General features: G+C 45.6%; 2 protein-coding genes across 3 annotated transcripts in view; both read right to left on the bottom strand.

Moving 5' to 3' along the window:
• The window catches only part of mpped1 (metallophosphoesterase domain containing 1), a 53,307-nt gene extending 39,490 nt beyond the window's left edge, over nucleotides 1–13,817 (bottom strand). Inside the window, exons 1-3 of the mRNA XM_029160286.2 lie at nucleotides 13,651–13,817; nucleotides 10,691–11,023; nucleotides 9,687–9,868 (exon numbers count right to left, since the gene is read on the bottom strand). Coding sequence (XP_029016119.1) covers nucleotides 9,687–9,868; nucleotides 10,691–10,872 — 364 coding nt within the window. The 5' untranslated portion in view covers nucleotides 10,873–11,023; nucleotides 13,651–13,817. The remainder of the gene's footprint in view (nucleotides 1–9,686; nucleotides 9,869–10,690; nucleotides 11,024–13,650) is intronic.
• Nucleotides 13,818–16,216: 2,399 nt separating this feature from the next.
• The window catches only part of scube1 (signal peptide, CUB domain, EGF-like 1), a 63,587-nt gene continuing 59,892 nt past the window's right edge, over nucleotides 16,217–19,911 (bottom strand). For both annotated transcript variants that reach the window (XM_055511313.1, XM_029164265.3), the window contains 4 exons: nucleotides 19,635–19,832; nucleotides 19,314–19,466; nucleotides 19,147–19,226; nucleotides 16,217–19,058 (listed from right to left, as the gene is read on the bottom strand). In XM_055511313.1, coding sequence (XP_055367288.1) covers nucleotides 18,906–19,058; nucleotides 19,147–19,226; nucleotides 19,314–19,466; nucleotides 19,635–19,832 — 584 coding nt within the window. In that variant the 3' untranslated portion in view covers nucleotides 16,217–18,905. The remainder of the gene's footprint in view (nucleotides 19,059–19,146; nucleotides 19,227–19,313; nucleotides 19,467–19,634; nucleotides 19,833–19,911) is intronic.

The raw sequence follows: 19,911 nt of genomic DNA, 5'->3' as shown, positions 1-19,911 counted from the left end.
GCTGCGTCCAAACCTTCTGTCACCTTTTTGCCTGTTTGTGTGGAGCATGTCTTCAATCTGAGCCTCAAGCTAAGAATGGTACCACTGCTCTGGAAGACCTCCTGCGTGGTACCAGTGCCCAAGACACCGCACGCCAAAGACCCCAGCAGCTTCAGACCAGTGGCTCTGACATCACACCTGATGAAGACACTGGAGAGACTGGTCCTGGGTCACCTCCGCTCTTTGGTGGGAACCTACCTGGACCCGCTGCAGTTCGCCTACCGACACGGCATAGGAGTAGACGACGCCGTCATCTTCCTCCTACATCGAGCTCTTTCTCACCTAGAGAAGCCCGTCAGCACTGTGAGGATCATGTTCTTTGACTTCTCCAGTGCCTTCAACACCATCCAGCCGGTGCTTCTTAACACAAACTGGAGGAGGCTGGTGTTGACCTTCATCTGACGGAGTGGATTATGGACTATCTCACAAACAGGCCTCAGTTTGTGAGAGCCAGGGACTGTGTGTCTGACACTCTGACCTGCAGTGTGGGGGCCCCACAGGGGACTGTACTGGCCCCCTTCCTTTTCACCCTCTACACGTCAGACTTCAGACACAACACGGACAGCTGTGTTCTGCAGAAGTTCTCTGATGACTCTGCGATCGTCGGACTGATCACCGATGATGACGATGCAGAGTACAGAGGACTCACTCAGAACTTTGTGGACTGGTGCCAGCGGAATCACCTCCTGATCAATGCAGGGAAAATGAAGGAGATGGTGTTGGATTTCCGTAGACTGTAGCCTGCTGTCATCTCACCGATGCACATCCAGGGAAGGGACATAGAGAGAGTGGGCTCTTACAAGTACCTGGGAGTGCATCTGAACAATAAACTGGACTGGGCTCATAACACGGATGCACTGTACAGGAAGGGTCAGAGCAGACAAGAGACTGTGGTCTTTTGGAGTGAGGGGCCACTCCTGAAGACCTTCTATGACTCTGTCATGGCATCAGCCATCCTGTACGTGTGGTCTGCTGGAGCAGCATAACAGTGAGGGACAGGAAGAGACTGGACCGGGTCATCCAGAAGTCCAGCTCTGTCCTGGGCTGCACTCTGGACACAGTGCAGGAGATGGTGAGAGAAGGTTCCTGGCTACACTCACATCCATCATGGACCAGGACTCTCACCCACTGGAGGACTCACTGTCTGCTCTGGAGAGCAGCTTCAGTAGCAGACTGATCCACCCTCACTGTGTGAAGGAGAGATATCGTAGATCCTTCCTACCTGCTGCGATCAGATTATACAATCAACAATGTCAACAATGTTAACTAGCTTCCACACCAGAACTGATAAACCACCCACTGCATCAGTGATAATACAGAAATTTGCTTGGTGCAATATTTTTGCAAAACTGTGCAATATGTAAATTATATTTATAACTGCTTACCCATTCTGGCCACTGTTCAGTGTTATACCATATGCCAACTCAACCCAATCTGAATGATTTGTTGATGTATTTTTCACCTGCTGCTGTATTTTTTCCTTTGATTGAACTTTAAATTCTCAATGACCTTCTCAGAGAATGTCGAAACCTAGTCAAATGGGCACAATAATGGAGGGCACTAACTAAAGAAGGGACCTGGTTATGCTCTGGGGCTGCTTCTGCCACATTGTTGGATGAAACCCAGGAGTTAGAAGTGAAACACGATAGCCAGTGTCAGATCGTCTGGTCTTGGACGCAACTCATTGGTTCCCCAACAGATGACCGACACCACCCAGCTGTTCACCCTGGAACAGTCCACGTACAGACAGACGACCACACGACGAAGAGTTTGGATTCTCTGATCAACCTAATCGGATGGTTTTGGACTGTGGGTTGAACCAAGGACACAAGGAGAGCATGAAAACCACACAACACAAACAAAGTGAAAGCGAGAGGATCCTGTCTCATGTTACAAACCGTACAAACGCTTTTACAAGCAGGACCTCCAGTATGTGCATGAATCAGATCCATCAATCAGGATTTACTACAGGTCAACAGTCAGAGACACTCTGTGCATATTGACATTAGAGACGGTTGTAGCCTGAATAACTGTTTGGGATGAAACTGCACCACTTTTCAAACCACATTCACTCGGTTTGTGTGTATATGAGCCAGCGCTTGTACGGACATCTTCTTTACTTATAGAAACATAGCGAGATTACAGGCAAAGCGCGAGGCTTTACCTGGCGCGCGCGTAAACAGAAAGGCAATAATTCAGAAAGGAGGCTTCAAAAGCAGCGGCGCCGACGTTCAAAGACAGACGAGCTAAAGACTCGGCTCAGATCAGTCCTAATGCCTTCACGGTGTGCGCGTGCGCGTGCGCGCGCGTGCGCGCGCGTGGACGAAGGACGGAGAAGAAGAAAGTAATATGTTACGTGAGGGAGGGGATGAGAGGTGAGTGAGGAAGAGACGCGCGTGGAAGCGGAGATGGATGACGGAAGAAGAGACGCAGCGAGACTTCTGCCTTCGCACCTCAGCTTAAATTTAATACTCACTCGTTTCATTTAACTCGCCGCCCACACGCCGCCGCGTCCCGTCGCCGTCGCGCGCGCGCACATAATCACACGGGCAGACACAAAACAAAGACAGGCAGCAATTATGAGACAGCGTACACAAACACCACCTACTGAGCCGAGCCTCCAAAACACACATTTTATCTGCGTACAGCAGCACCTTGCACTTGCACAATGTCCTCGCTGAGCATAATGCGTTACACGCGCGCGCACACACACACAAAAGTAGTGACAAAGACGGATACCGCGCATCATCAAGCCGCCTCGTAGGTGGTCTTCTTCTCTTCCCTCTCCCACACTCCATCTCTGCCTCTTTCATCCTTGTCTGCTCCACTTCCATGTTCGGCGCGTGACGACGTCGCCTCCGGGATAATGAGGCTGAAGATTAAGCTGCGACTTTCAGCAGCGGCAACGTTTGCAACATTATCGTCGCCGTGGTCTTGGTCTGTTCCTTGGCTCCACCACATCCACGATTCTGACTCTAGGCCTGTAACATGCGATGTCATGACTTAGTCTCACCAGGAACCTGAGTGGTGTGGCCCAGAAGAAGCCACCGGGAAACCAGGTACCACAAAGTCATGGTTCATGGTTTGGTGCCGGCACCTTTAATAAGTTCCTCCTGGGTCTGAATGCATATTAGTGCCATTTCTTAGGACATTCAGCTTATACATTCATTAGGAGAGGACAACCCTAAACATCACACCTCTGGCTACAGCTGCTACTGGCAGAGGAAGCGCAGATAAATGTACAATCCTCCTGATAATCCCCTAAATCAGTGCACAGCGACTCATCCTATTTCTGAAGGTGCAGTATTTATATGAGTCGCCACAGACTAATGGTTTTGTTCAGGTAAAGCCACGTATGTGTTGCGTGGTTGGAGCTTGACCTCTGCTTTTCCAGCTGTTGTTTTATCTTATTTGTCCAATTTTCCTTCCTTCATAAGAATTATTTACTTCACATCACTACTTACAGTATGTCTTCTGATTTAAAACAGAGAATAGAAAATAATTATTTTGCATTTTTTGGTATCTTTTTTTATTCTCGAAGCTCAAATATCTGTATCTGTGAGCGAGAGCAAGGAGGGAGGAGTTTCAAGTGTGCAAATAGAAAACACAAAAGCAATGTGGCACAGATGGGAAAGACTTTGTTTTAATTGACAATCACTTGAATTTCTGTTGAGCTTTCCCTTCTAAAAATGCATCAAGGAGTGTCAGATGTCCTAGTTATGGTCTGCTCCAGCACCACAGAGACTGGGTAAACATACAGTAAGGATGGTGGTGGTGTAAGAATTGGGTTTAAGTAAGCAAGGATACAGAGGAGGACAGATGGGGGATGAAGGAAAGTGTGAAGGAGAAAGGAAGTGAAGGAGGGAAGGAGAGCAAGCCAGAAAAGAGATAGCAGCCATGAAAGTTTAATGCCGATCTAAACACAACAAGCTAAGAGGAGGGAGGTGGACGAGGTCCAAGAGGAGACTGAGGTTCACATCACATGACATGGATGGAGATGGAAGGTCAGGATGCACACGAACACACACCTAGAGGAGGTAGAGAGAGAGAGAGAGACACACACACACACACACACACACACACACACACACACACACACACACACACACACACACACACACACACACACACACACACACACACACACACACACACACACAAAGAATAAGAAACACTCTTCCCCTCCTGGGCCAGAGGAAGAAATGCTCTCACACACACAAACACACACTCGCATTTAAAGTGCCTGCACGGCAATCGCATCATAGTCGTCACTTATCTATTATTCAGCACTGAAGGGCAGCAGAGCGGAGCAGGCGCTAAATAAAGATGTGCAGAAGAGATGCTAAAGGCTGTGAACCACACAACGCAGAGTCAGCGTCTGTGGATGTGTTTAGTTTGGGGCGCGTGTTCAAGAAGACGCTGGACATACACATGTTTTAACAGTCTGTCATGTCCTCAGGGTGTTTCATTCTTTTTGCAGCTGTGCTACCTACTGTACTGTAACACACAGTAATAGACAATGTAAACAATGGCCTTATCATGTAACATACTGACCATCCCACAACTAGCAACAGCTCCTTAGCATCATTTAGCCCCTGTATCCTCAACTGTCACAAAAAAATACTTTGGTTTTGTCTTTAGTTTCATCAGGCAGTATCTTATTAGATAACCAGCAATTTCTATACTGTAGGAACACTACCCACTTTGGGCTCAAAGAGTCCTTAGCTGGGGGTGACCTACTGTAGGTGTGCTCTGTGCTGTCCCTGAACGCCTCAAAGTGAAGCAAACCTTTTTACCTGAGATAATATGTCATATTTGTGAGTGTCACCGAGCTAAATGACATCACCACAGGGTGGTTTGGATGTTTGGTTAGTCACTGGCCAATACATGTCTGGTACATGTGTAGACTGGGTTCAGACAGGCTCAAATCATCCATTCAGCAACAGTAGTTGCTTTGAATCAAAGCGGACCGAGCTCTGCAAAGGGTGGATGGATTAGCATTAACTCCACAGGTGGAGGGCATTTAACAAAGCACTGGAATAGTCCTTTAAAATGCTAAGACTACAAAAGGATGTTGTTTTCACCTGGAATCCCTCATGATTTGTTCTCATTAATTGTTCTCTCGCGTGAAGCCAAACAGAGGGAAAAAACACTGCACGCAGCACATTAGTCGTTCTTTGATCTGCGTTTGCTTTACGCAGATGGCGGCGAACTTTCCTCCAGACAGAGACGCACAGAAGCGGGAGAACAAAGCCTCCAGGAACCAAAGTTGCTCCTCTCTTGACCCCGAGTCAACTCGGCAGCAGAGTAGGATCCATATTTAAACACGCTCACGCCATCACACGGCATGAATAAAGACGCCACTCAAGCCGTGCAACGAGGGCCAGCGCACGCAAACAAACAGGCAAACACTCGCGCAGAGCCGTGTCTCAGCCTATGAAATATCCACGCGAGGAGCGTGATCAAAGAGGCCGTTATTGGAGACAATTGGACTCAAAGACTTGGAACTGCCCCTCGCCGACCTCCCGTCTCCCTCCTTCCCACTGCCTGAGCCTTTCTGCTCTTTTTCTCTCACCTGTCCTGTACATTTAGCCTCCAGTGCTCAGCCGCTCACGGATGACCTTTGACCTTTCCATGCAACTGTTCACAACTGAACTACAAACAATGAACATCTGTCAACACTAAAAGGTTTAAAAAAAAGAGACACAGAAAGTTCCACGGCTCGAAGGGAATTCATGAAATGTGATGCTGTAAATTACCCATAAAACTGGTCAAGATGTGACGCCATTAACACATCCACTCACTTGCTGCAGGAAGTTTTCCAAACCGTTTGAAGATTAGCCAGGATCAGTTTCTTACAAGTCTCGCACGATCAAAAAATGGCAAATGTCTGACTTTTCCTTAACACAGTGCAGTGTGCTAAATGAGATTGTGATGAACTGCGTTGCATCGTATCACACAAATACATAGTTGGCTGACAGTGTAGTATTTAGAGAGTAATCAGATAGACACACAATAATAATCTAAATGAAAAAGTCATGTTTGATGAGTATTTGTTAATTAGTACTGTATATAACTGATTAAATGCATAAAACGTGTCAAATGGAATAAAACATAGTTTTTTGTACAATTTTATAGTGAGGTGAAACTTTTTACAAGTAAAAAATGTGGGGCGGCAGAATACAGCGAAAGCAGGCGTTGCTCATACGCTGATTGGCAGCTCGACCTGCAGGGATCACCATGACAACAGAGGGCAGAAGTTTATCATCAGCCTCCAACTGTGAATTTACGCAGGTAAGGCAGCTATGCTCGGGGGAAAAACACGGACCGTACCTCCTCCCCACCACCCCCTCCTCCACACTCCTCTCCTCCTCCCTCACTGTCATCTCTTCCTGTCTCCAACTCCTCTTCGCCTCCTTTCTCTCTGCGTGAATGTCATCTCCTGCCTCTTCAGCTTTCTCCTCTCTTCTCCTCCTCTGCACTCTCTCTCTCTCTCTCTCTCTCTCTCTCTCTCTCCTGCAGCGTTCGCCATCCCTGACAAAGCCTTGAGCGGCTGCCAGCGGCCCCCGAGAGCCGGCTGACTTCCTTCTAAAAATAAGAGCCGGGAGAAGAATCGTAGTGAGCTGCCACCGAGCGAGCGAGAGAGAGAGGGAGAGAGAGAGAGAGAGAGAGAGAGGAGTGAAACGGAAGACGTGTCTGAAAAGTGTGGAAAAGGAGAGAGAGACTAGGAAGTCAGGACGAAGCGCAGCAGCAACTGGGTTTGAATGAGAAAGAACGAAGCGGAGGGGGAAATTAAAAAAAGAGCAGTAGTGAATGAAACAGCCTGAGCGCCACCACTGCAGGAAAAGATAAAAGAAAAGAAAGTTTGGGAGCAGATGGCGTTACCTGAGCAAAGCTCGGTTTGTACAGAGATGTCTGTGAACTGAACGCGCTGCACCGCTCTGTAAATCTGCTCAGCACACACTGAACAGCAGGATACATTCATCTGCAGGATACGACTGCGTGCGTGCGCGCGCGCGCGTGCGTGCGACAAAAAGAATAGAAATATAAATATTTATAGGCCAGGAGCAGACGAGAGATGATGGCAGAGTTGCAGGAAGGAGAGGGAACGGCTGGAGAGGGACTGACTTCAGAGGCAGCAGCAGGCGTGTTTGGCTCGGTTTATCTTTTCTTTCCCGTCTCTCTCGTCGCCTCTCGCGCGGCTGGAGTGCGGGGCTAGCGGATTTGCAGCTCGCACTCCCTGCAGATTGCGTGTGTGCGCGTGTGACAGAGAGAGAGACTGAGGAGGGGAAGGACAAGAAGTTCTCCCGTCACCCCTTTCCCACTTTCTGCCTCCAGTGCTTGTGAAATACAAAGGCGCGTGCACCCGCTAACGGGCGCGTGCAGCCGCTAACGACGTGTGCACCCGCTAACGGCGCGTGCATCCGCTGACGGGCGCGTGCACGGGCGCGTGCAGCCGCTAACGGCGCGTGCACCCGCTAACGGGCGCGTGCAGCCGCTAACGACGCGTGCACCCGCTAACGGGCGCGTGCAGCCGCTAACGGGCGCGTACAGCCGCTAACGGCGCGTGCACCCGCTTACGGGCGCGTGCAACCGCTAACGGGCGCGTGTCGCTCCTGGGGAGGTTTGTGCCAGCCTTGATGCGACGACGGCGCCGATGGTGGAGATAATAGCAAACGCTGCTCTGTTCACTCTGTTCTACATTCACCAATTCTCTCTCTCTTTCTCTCTCTCTCTCTCTCTCACACACACACACACACACACACACACACACACACACACACACACACACACACACACACACACACACACGGCTCGTACCGTACAATACGAGGTCATTTCATTCCCGCTTCTAACAGATTTCACACGGCGATGATAAGACTTACACTTGCTCCCAACTCGGTGCAAAGATAAGACGTCAAAGCGAAAACGAGGGTTGGACCGAGGCTCTTTCACTTTTCTTTCCCAAAGTTAATAGCTCGAAACATTCTGCAGAAACTTCTCCATACACCACATTGCGAGAGGAAGCCACTTTCTAGTAATGCACCCTTTTCAAGTGACTCAGGAATTTTAATTGATTTGAGTTTCATGAATCATGCACTGATTCGATTGGATGAACAAGCTTTGGGTCAGGAAACTCGGGACATCCCTTTAAACACATGTTAAATGTTCATAATGTTCATAATCAAAACTCCTGTATATGCTGTTTCCATGACAACAAAGGACAACACAATACTCCCTGTGGTGTGATATAAAGAAGATATTCCTACTGTAGCTGCAGTGTCGTCTATATATGATGTGACAAATGTACTCCTAACCAGTCTGTATGCTGCCAATAAGACCACTCTCTCTGCCTGCCTCCATCCATCCATCCATCCATCCATCCATCCATCCATCCATCCATCCATAGATCCATCCATCCATAGATCCATCCATCCATAGATCCATCCATCCATCCATCCATCCATCCATCCATCCATCCATCCATCCATCCATCCATCCATCCATCCATCCATCAGCCCATCAGCCCATACATCCATCCATCAGCCCATCAGCCCATCCATTCATCCATCCATCCATCCATCAGCCCATCCATAGATCCATCCATCAACCATCCATGCATCCATCAACCATCCATGCATCCATCCATCAGCCCATCAGCCCATCCATAGATCCATCCATCAACCATCCATGCATCCATCCATCAACCATCCATCCATCCATCCATCCATCCATCCATCCATCCATCCATCCATCCATCCATCCATCCATCCATCCATCCATCCATCCATCCATCCATCCAAACAAGAGAGTTAGGTAAATGAAGACCAGTAAAATAACCTGTGTATGCTGTGCTACTGTAGGCTCTGGCTAGAGTTGCTTTGAAACTACACAGACATACACTAGAACTTCTTTGTAGCCTCTGTCAACGCTGAGAGAAGCCATGACACAAACCAGACTCACTCTGCACCACATCACACATATGGGGGGGGGGCAGGTTACATGTGCACCTACCGGCCCCTGAACGCAACACCACCCACTCAGCTTTAACCCATTACAATAGGCGCTGAGAAAAATTGACATAACAGTTGATCGCATGGTGCTTTTGACAAAGTTCTGATTGTGTGGAAGTGAAGCGGAACAAGTCTCCTTTGTGATGTGTTCAAGGAACCGCTCAAAGACCCAGTAGCCAACAGTTGCAATGTATTACATTTATGACATTTGTTGTCAAAAATGTTAACACAGAAAACAAACAATAGGCAACAGGCTTATTCATGATTTAAAAAATACTGTTCTGAATTTATTTCTGCAAAAAATCCTTGAACTCACCAGAAGAAAAGATGTATTCAAGGACCACAAAAATCTATTTAAAAACATCAGTTGTTAAAGTAAAGAGGATTTTTCATTTGGAGCTGGTAGTCTATTAAATCAGGGTTAAAAAAGCAAAAATGTAGCTTATTGTGGCTACAAAGTTTGACTTCTGTTCAAAGTTGTACTCAAACTTTAAGCATTGTACTCAACCAGAGTAAATTTAGCCTGGCACTGACCCCAGCCTAGTTCCTAGATCACCACAAAGAGACCCAGTTACAGAAACCAGGTCTCCAAACTGCTCTCAAACCACAGCAGGAGCTCTGAAAATCGCTGACCTAGCCAGTCGTTGAACTTCTTGACCTCGGAGGGCAGCCCCAGCTCGGTGAAGTCTCCGGCGTGGATGAACACGTCCCCGTACGGCATCTGGATGGCGTCGGTGCGGGAGTGAGTGTCTGAGATGCACACGAAGCGGGTGTAGCCGGGCGGCTTGGGCGTGTCGTGGGGCATCGGGTCCACCCTGCAAGAGCCAGCGCACGGATTAGGGGGAGGTGAGGAAGAAACACAAGCATCCCCACAGGCGGATCTGATCTGGGGGAGGAAACTAGCAGCGAGAGGCCATAATCAAAGCACGCCGCCAAGAGAGACAGAAAGAGAAATGTGCAGAGATGGGAAAAGAATAAAGTGCACGTATAGAAGAAGAGCCGCGTCCTGTGGGACTTCCGGTGAGCGTGTGCATCCGCGGGGTCTCTCCAGGGGGAGCGGGGGAACTGGTGAATAACCGTGGCCCACTTAAGCAAGCGCTGTTTCAGGTACCACAACAAGCAGCTCCGCGTTTTCCTCCCCCTCCTCCTCCAACTCCACCACAAGAGAGACCCGGGACGAGGGGAAGTGGGAGAGCGGGTGCGCATGCATGTACGTCTGAGGCGCAGAGCAATAAAATAAGCAGGAAGAATGTTTAATTCCCACTTCTGTGCGGATGGAAATGCAGAGAACGCATGAAGGGATGTTGTCTTTCAAAACACACTGCAGGAGATATTAAAGCCTGTTGTTCCACTAGTGCAGCAGCCGTGTTCATCTCGCCGTTCTCCTGATCTGATCTGTGTTTGTTTGATAGTTTTTTTTATTCCGTCAATGAAAACAGTTTTGTTTCCAATTAAAAGATTTTTTCTGGCTCTAAATGGAGCCTTAAACGACACAGGTGAACAACCTCCTGTAATAATGGTAAACTGTGCTGCATTAGCCGCATTCAGTAAAGAATGTCAGAGTGCAATAAGGGAAATAACGTATTACGGTATAAGCAAACATACATCTGCTGGCCAGCTGCTTACGATCTACTTACATGTGGACGTGTGGCGGCTGGAAGCGCCCCTGGTTGATGTTGTAGAAGGTGAAGGCCTGCGTGGGGTTGGTGCTGTACTCGTCAACCTCCACCGCCGTCCTCGCGCCTCTCTGTGCGGCGTGCGGCTGAGCCTGCGACTGCTGCCGCCTCGCCGCCATGATCTCTGACAGGGTAAAGGCCATGGCGGGGGTCCGGGGGTCCGGAGGCGAGCGAGGAGGGCGACTGAAGAGGCGCTGACTGGGAGTTTATCCTTCTGAGGGGATGCTGCAGGACGAGGCTTGGCTCACAGTTAGCTGAGCAACGACCGCCACCGCCTCCCTCGAGCTTCAGCACCTGAGAGACGCACAGTAACAGAACAGCTGGTGTGACTGGGACTGAAGAAAACTCACAACAAAATAGAATCAATAAATAAAAAGATACAAGTAGAATTCATTATTAAACATGCATAGGCATAAAATGTCCTTTTTTTTATTCTTCTAATGCATATGACCCATACTGATGCCACTGCTTCTCTGTGATTAATTCTGTGATCATTACAGACCAGCTACAGTATGTACTGCCATTAAACCTGCCTGGAATTAAACTGGCTGAACCAGCTGAAGGTTGCTTCCTTTTGGCTCCTTTTAAAAACCTGTGTAATATCTCACTTTACCATGATGTTCATTTGACCATTTGACAGAAAGGAGCTCCACTCAACACACAAATGATATGTATTGTGCGTGCAACAATGTTCTGCTTCACGTCTCTTTCAATCCGTGTATAATAACACTGTCTAAATTGAAATAATAAACGCTAGTTAATAGAAACCTAATGGTCTCAGGTCAAATCTGAACTTCATAAAATAATTTATGCTTGTAATATTTTACATATTTCTTGCAGCGTGCATACAGCATCACTGCAGTATTTATCAGAATCTGACTCACTTCTGCAGCTCATGTTGCCATCTAACTGGGAGAGGAGCAGAGATGATGGTGATGCTGGGAGGGGGGGGTGGCAGTCATTTGGGGGGTGGCTTTTGGTAAAGTCACCTGGAGCGATGTCGCCGCGCCATCTCCATTTCCTCATTCACCGGAGTGTCACACGCCGACAAGCACACGTACGCGACTTCACACAGCGGGCTGTTTGTCATGAGAAAATCCCAGCATGCTCGGTGTGTGTGTGTGTGTGTGTGTGTGTGTGTGCGCGCGTGCAGGGCCTGTACACGTGAATCTGAATGTGTTTCTGTTGTCATGAGTGTGACAGGGACAGTCGCGCTCACACTGCCCGTGTGAGAAAGCAAAAAGCTGAGCACAACACACTGATGCAGAGAAAGATTCAGTTTCTAAATGACCTAAATCACCTAAAGTAAAACTCTTCTGCTCCTCACTCTAGTACACATATCTCATATACATAACATCGCCTTCATTATAACATACTGTAGAACTTGCTGTTTGAACTACTGAATGACCTTTGAATAACAGCAAGAAGGGCAAAGGTCGTGCACACTCACAGGTCGGAATAAGTGGACAACTACAGTGCATCATCACCTTTAGCTGCTCCTGGTCACAGATGAAATGACAGGATTTAGTTCATATTCACAATCAGTAGCTGCGACGCAAAAAAGAGTTCGCTTGGTTCTCCTGTAATTACATTTAACTACAATTCTCTAATTTGAAGAACTGAATTCACTGATTTGAATTTTATTTGGTATTTTTTTATTTAGACATTAGAAAACATAAAAATATAAACCTCACATATCTTAAATGAGGAAAACAAAATCTACAAAGTACCTGTGTCACTCAGTGCATGAGAAGTAAAATTAGAAATAGAAGTAGACGAAGAAGAAAAAGAAGAAAATTTCCTCCGACAGAAACACAACACAAAACAATCCAACGACAACCTGCTGCGATCGGTTTTGTCGCGGAATGGCAAAAAACTAAAAGCTGCTTTGGCTCTTTATAATAAAGTGTTCTAGCGATAAATGTGTGTCCAATAATCAATCTGAAAGCAGAGCCTGTTTTTTTGTTTTTTGGGGGGGTCCACTTTGCATCTTTGCATTTCTCTCTCAGATGTCTTCAGTCTCAGGCTCTGGAGCACAGTCACACACTGATTTGACCAGCACAGCTGTCAACACTGTACGAACTTGTCATCTCGCAGTGGCCCTGCATCACTGTGGCTCCAGGAGAGTTTGACTGTTGTGTTTTTACTGAGTTCATTAAGTACAAGTACTTACTAATAATGCAGACTTTTATACAGTATGTATGTGTGAAACTCCATCAGTTGTAACCTAAGTGTGAGGAAGAACTGAAGGTTGTCATCGCAGAAATGCCGTGGCTTAGTGTTAAAACACAACAATGAAACCAAGAGAACAGAAGGGGAGAATCGATTCATCGGTCATAATTCTATTACTTTATCATCCTCGCTCCTCCAGCCTAATGACAGGAGAGCAGAGACTCTGCTGAACTGACTGATGCGCTCCTCATATTAAACAAGTGACCGTCATCCTCCTCCTATTCGTTCAGTGGGAGATTAAAGTGCATGTGAGTGTGAGCGGAGTTACAGCCTTCGTTCTTCACGCAGCAGTGAATGCACCACGCTGTGACCATTCTGTAACACAACACTTACATGTCAAATGATCATTGATAATTTACTTCTTCGTCTCAGTCACTGATTGAAACGCTGCGGCCACTTGTCGTCTCCGCCGCCGCTGCTCTGAACTCTGATCAAACTTTTGAGCCGTTTCGTCACACAGGCTGCGTCCGACTTTCGCTCGAGCCCGAACCGCGCTACAGACGCTCGCGGTCCCGATCCAACTATTATGAACGCGTTTCCGGTGAAGCTGCAGGCAGCGACACGCACCTGGAGGCGCCGGCGGATGAACAGCGGCCGCATCCACGGCTCCGGTGTCGCGCGCGTAAGAGGGAAAACACCGCGGTAACGACGCGCAGAGAGAAAGCAGAGGATTCAAGGATTCAACTCACCGGATCCTGTGCGCGGCGTCAGTGACGGGATGTCAGCGATACGTGTCTGTGCGCTCCGCTGGACGCGCCGGACAGTTTGAATTGGCCCCGCGTGCAGCGGCGGAGCCTCGTGGAGAGATGTGCCTCCTCTCGGTTTCCCTCTCTCTCTCTCTCTCTCTCTCTCTCCAGTCTGTCCTGCCCACCGTGTTTCCCTTCTCCGGTGAGGCTACAATGAGGAGGAGCAGAGTGTGTGTGTGTGTGTGTGTGTGTGTGTGTGTGTGTGTGTGTGTGCGTGCGTGCGTGCGTGCGTGTGGGATGGTTTTTCCCACAATCTACAACCTGAGCATAACCTGAGGACTGAGTCCAGGACACACACACACACACACACACACACACACACACACACACACACACACACACACACACACACACACACAAACGCTTATTACGCAGCACAACAAATTAGCTTATTTTTAAACTAATTAAAAATCCGTCACTGCTGTTTGATTTATTCATTTTCTGGTTCCACGTGGATTAGTTCGTTTATTTTTAAATTGTGTGGAACCTAAATTGTTCGACTGAAATAGTGTAGCAAAAATTAAGAAGTTGTAAAAAATGAAAATACTACTAAGGAACTACCTTAGAACTATACAGAGTGACACAGAAAAACGGAAACTTTGAACTGTATTCAATACATAAATAGTTCCCGTTTTTCTGCGTCACCCTGTACTTTAAGAGACCAGACGTTTGTCCTAATCATCCATCCATCATATCTTTATCAGGACTGTGATCGATAGAGATTTTTAATATTTGTATCAATCCCTAATAAATTCCAATTGTTAATTCTTTGTACTTCTGTTCAGACGAAATTGTAAAACAGCAGAAAAAGCTCTGTTCATTCCGTGGCTGTGAGGGATAATGAGTCAAATCACAGCATTACAGCCTATCACCACCTCTGCTCCTGTTTATCCGCAGGTAATTGGGCTGGGACTTCGCCTGGTAATGAGCTAAACAAATAGACCACAATCTGGAGCTCAAACACACAAATCCGGAACCAGCTGATTCAAACTTACAGGGGAGGCTGCCAGCGGGTCCCCGACTGGGCGGAGCCTGCCACCTGCTGGACACGCACGGAACTGCGGCCTTTTCAAGTTGGCATTTTAATGTCTTTCTTTGCTCAACATGTGATTCTTTGTGTTTACTTTCAGCTATTTTTGTTTAATTTCAGTGAATCCTTATTGGAATTTTACACCCTCTAATTTTATTGTGTATTTAAGACAGTTTATTACATTTTTTGTCGTTTTTTTATTTCTTGGAGTTATTTATTCAGGTCTTTGTCTTATAATTGTGTTTGTCCTTTAAGGTGTTTTTCATCAATTCAGTCATTGTTGGGTATTCACAGTCATTTAATGTGATCCTTTAATAATTTTTGGTTCTTTGTGGTGTTTTGTTTTATTCTTTGTTTCTTTTTGATTTGGACATTTTTTGATTTCTTGATTGTTTAGATAATGCTCCTTACATTGAAAATGAAATCTGATGGGAATGTCAGGAATGAGTGGTTTTCTCATTGTCTGCCTTTGGAAACCATATCCAGCAACACTTGCCTAGAAGAAGATGTGAAATTAGAAGAAATTACTAAAAACTGATGACAAATAAAAAATAACATTGAAGTCACATGGTCTAACATTCTTTTTCACGTTCTGGCTTTGTGACACCTGGTGACTTCAGGCAGATCAGCTGATGGAGAGAGAGGACACGAAGATAGTAACAGGGAGCCAATCTGAGCATCTGGCACAGTCGCATTTGCTCCGAGATGCTTTCTGCTGATTGAACGTCCTGGAAAGATCACGTATGAAATATCAGATCAGTCTGTCAAATATGATTAATAAGCAGGAGTTACAGCAATGAGACTGCCACCGTCAGTCAGAGCCATAGGCCATTTACACACAGGATTCTTGTTCAATACACATGTATTTCATCTTATTGCTTAATAAGCTTATTTCCCTTTCCCCAAAACAAGACAAGCAATTTTGAGTGAAATTTGAGGATTGAAGCACAAAAAAAGAAACAAATTAACAAACAACAAGTAGTAGTTTCTGAACACCATCATGGAAAGGGACACCATGCCTTGTTTTAGGGGAGGACAGGAAATGATTGAGTCTAAACGCAGATGCTTTAGTCCCAGTTTGACCTGCAGAGACCACAGTATACAGTATTGTCCTGTTTGTTGAGACTGTGTCACTGTGTGGCTGTGTGGGGTTTTGCAGCGGAGTTTTAAGGATCTGAGAGCAAAAGACAAAGTTTCTTACTTAAATATATTAGAGAGAATTGAAATAAAAAAGTCCCCAGATAATGAGGTGTTTCTAATGTAGCTCCTCAGATCTGCTGCACAGATTGTGTGGCTTGAAGATAAGAACGCTATTAGCAGCGTCAGCTGCATTTTCCACAGGCACACTTGAGGCCCATTGTGCGCTGTGTCACACGGAGCTGCGGCCGAGGGATGATAAGAGATATAATGAGCAGATAGAAACGCTCCTCCGTGCACGACTAGATTACACGCTCGCACAAAAGACACGACTTCACTCCATTTTTCTGCTACACTTTTATTTAACTTGTTCAGTACTGGAGGGGTTTTGTTCGAGGACCAAAACAATGGGCACAACATTGTGTTACAGGTTTTTTCTCTTTGGGTAAAATCAACTAAGGCAAACGTTAAAATTATTCCTCTAGAAAATGTACCAAAGTACACACATTCAAAGAAAATGCTCACGCACACACATGCTCGCACATTCATTTAGACACACAACAAGCACACACTCACTCACAATAGAATACATTCTCAGGGGAAAAAAGGAAGTAGCTCTGCCATAATCTGTCCATGTGGCAGCTTCTTAGGCAGGGCTGGAGTTATGGTAAAGATGGGTCAACTGTCAGCAAGTGCTATTAAAATGCAAATTTTAAAAAATCTACATTTAATTTTATAATGATTCTCTTGTATATTATTTTAAAATGAAATCCTTTGGCGTGACCAGCTCACTGCTGGGACCATGCGTGTAGCTTCACTTTGTTCTGGCAGGTTCCTGAGCTGTTGGTTTCATTCCAGGTCACTATGAGAGTGAACAGGTGATTTTAAAGTCATCACTCTCTAAACAGCACTGAAACCTCATTTGCCGTACGACAACACAAAGAGAAGACACTAAGTCTGAATCTGTTCATGGATGACTTGGATTATTGTTGTGTTTGGTAACTATAGAAGCATTGATAACAATACGGCCTATATGAGCCACTGTCTTTAAGCTAGAATACACAGACAGGTGCCGTTCAGACTATACGTTTGCGTTCAGGCTAATACTCTAGTCACACTCTTCTCTATAAGCACGATGCAGCTGGAGTTGGAGAAGAATGTTCAATACACACTATAGGATTTCATATGTATTAGTACAATGGAGATGACATACAACAGGAAAGCACAGCATAGACACCATACATCAAATTAATGGCTGAATGCAGATACTATTCTTTTACAAAAATATATATGTTGTAGTAGTACTGTTTGTATGATGTTGGACCATACAAGAACCTTTAACAATGACGCTTCTTTCCCTCTGTGGCTATAACACATGTAGAGTACAAGGGAAGAAGCAGGAGCGGGCTAGTGAAAAAGCTGACAACCAGTAGGAGCTGCATCGGTTTGACTGATCTGCAGTTTCATTTTTTTTTTTTTTTTTTTTTTTTTTTTTTTTAAAGAGGAACACACTTTAGTTCTGACCCTTCAGTCCAAATCTTACGTTAAGGAACAATAACACAAGCCACACAGCTGTGTGTCTTTCTCACCATTGGCAGATGTGGTGCATTTCAGGATGTGCACACACACACACACACACACACACACACACACACACACACACACACACACACACACACACACACACAGGAACAAATACGTAACTTAGACCTTTTTTAAGCTCCTACAGTTTAAAATCTAAAATTCAAGTGCAATTATAGTCCCAAATATTAGTTACATCACATACATTTCTCACTAAATTAACAATCTGTCACTTGCAGGTAGTTTATCTCATCGTGTTATAAATCTTTTCTTTATTTAAAAAAAATTACATAGACTGTCTAATTCCCGCATTTAATCTGTCCTTGTTCTTCAATGGATAAACATCCACTGAATTGGACTGCACATTTCTTTACTCCCCAGCGTTAAAATATGTTGAGAGTGCACCGATTGTTTTGTTGCTCTGCCTCGTGCACTGGGCCAATTAAGAAATTCGAAAACATCCTTGCATGTACATTGTGATGTGGCCTTCTGCTCAGTATAAATATAAAAATAAAAGTAAAAACAACACAGAAAACAAAGAAAGCAGTTCAAAATACAGGAAATGGAGGAAAAAGAAAGAAATGATTATAGAAGGTGCAGAACTGTGGGAATACCTGGGAGAGGAGTGTTTGACCGTTACATCGACTGGCTGATAGCGTTCGTTACAAACTGGGAGTAGATTACTGACTAATTTTTTTAAGGAATAAAAGGGAAAGAAAAGATATGGTTGGCAGTTGGGTGATGAATTTCTGTACTGTACTGTACCTTCCAGGTAACTGCTAGCTGTTTGTTAGCGCCGCTACGTAGCTTAGCATAAAGGCTAGATACAAAAAAGAACACCTCATATTGTATGTATCCATACACTGCTGGGATTTTTAAAAAAAACATTTAAATCTTCTTATTTTACAAAAAGCACTTAGGTCAAGAGGCCAAGTCTCACTCATGTACCACCCCAAATTGCATTTTTACACCAAGGTTTTTTGTTGTTGTTAAGCCATAGTTGGTTTAGAGAATGTTTTTAGACTTTAGATGTAAGGATTTATTATTTTTATCCAGTTTTAATATTTAATAACACCCTGGACCAACAACACTAATGTGGCACAAAAGCAGGATTGCTCCACGGTAGCATATTAGCTGAGAATTGTTTTCAAGGAACAATATATACACATGGAATATATCAGATACTTTATGCTACATTATAAAACTATTAATACTGCCCTTCAAAAACTGTCAATCTGTCTAACCTCACAGAAAATGTTGCACTTACTGTTGGAGGGACTGTTGGTTAATTAGTGACGAGGAAAAGTGTCGTATAAGAGACAGAATTCAGATGCACACAGATGTTTAGGAGGTTTTAAGGCTGGAGGGTAACATTTAATTTGCTGCATTTGGCATGATGCAGGATGGCGGGGGGCAGGGGGTCTTTAGCAGGATTGAGGAGTGGCCCAGTTTATTTGTACGGCCGTAGAAATCTGGTGACTTTGGAGCGCAGCAGTTTGATGAAGGACCGAGGGAACATCTCTTTGGATTCCTGTACCGAGTACCTGAAGTAGTTCTGGGGATGGGCCAGCACGTCAAACAGGGCTTTAATCAGTTTCTTGTCCTGGAAAAAAATAATTGCAGAAACCAGTTTGAAGGTAAGGATTTTTTTTGTTTGTCGATGAGAGTTACTGAAATTTCTACTTCAGTACCTTCAGTATCTCCTGATGGTTCTCAGAGGCGTAAAGCCTGCCATCTCGAACAATATCCTCTATGAGCTGCTGGTAGTCCTCTGGAACACAACGGAAAGGCAAGGTCACTATACAAAAGCCAGCTCCAGTGGATCCCGTACTGTGAGAAGGACATTAAAACAAGTTACCGTCGTAGGTGACGTATGGAACCTGGAAGCCTTTGCCACTGTTGCCCTCATTGGACTTAAACTGGATCCAAAGCTTGCGAGAGCGCGAAGTGAAGGCGATGGGGCGCTCGTATGTCTGACACGTCTCGTAAGTGGTGATGGAGGTGGGCAGAGCTAGAGGCAGAGCATGGGTATTGGAGTTAGAGTTTCAGCATCCCAGGATCCTGACCATGGCTCTCAAGGATTAGGATAAATTGAATCCAGTCTTAATTAGTCTATTGACAAGGCTATAAAACTAACTGTCTGAACACTATAAATGTTTGAAATGAAGTCTCAGTTTACCACTCTTTCTCATGACCAGCACATCTCCACACTCATCCTCGATGGGGAGGAAGATCTCTGGTACGACAATGAGGATCCGCCTCTTATGTGGTGGGTTGATGGTCCAGACACAGTCCACATTGGAAGGGTAATCTCCAGGGTAGTTAGGTGACTCAATGTAGCCTGTGTACTCTCCCAGTTCACCTCCACACAGCTGGTCTGAGGACAAATCATAGAAAAACTTCAGATCTATAGATCACCTGTAAATAAAATCTATCGCTGTCTGGTGTCGCTTTCT

The sequence above is a fragment of the Betta splendens genome, chromosome 9 (assembly GCF_900634795.4).
Source record: "Betta splendens chromosome 9, fBetSpl5.4, whole genome shotgun sequence".
NCBI classification, from domain to species: Eukaryota; Metazoa; Chordata; class Actinopteri; order Anabantiformes; family Osphronemidae; genus Betta; species Betta splendens.
This window is presented reverse-complemented; position numbering and strand designations above follow the sequence as displayed.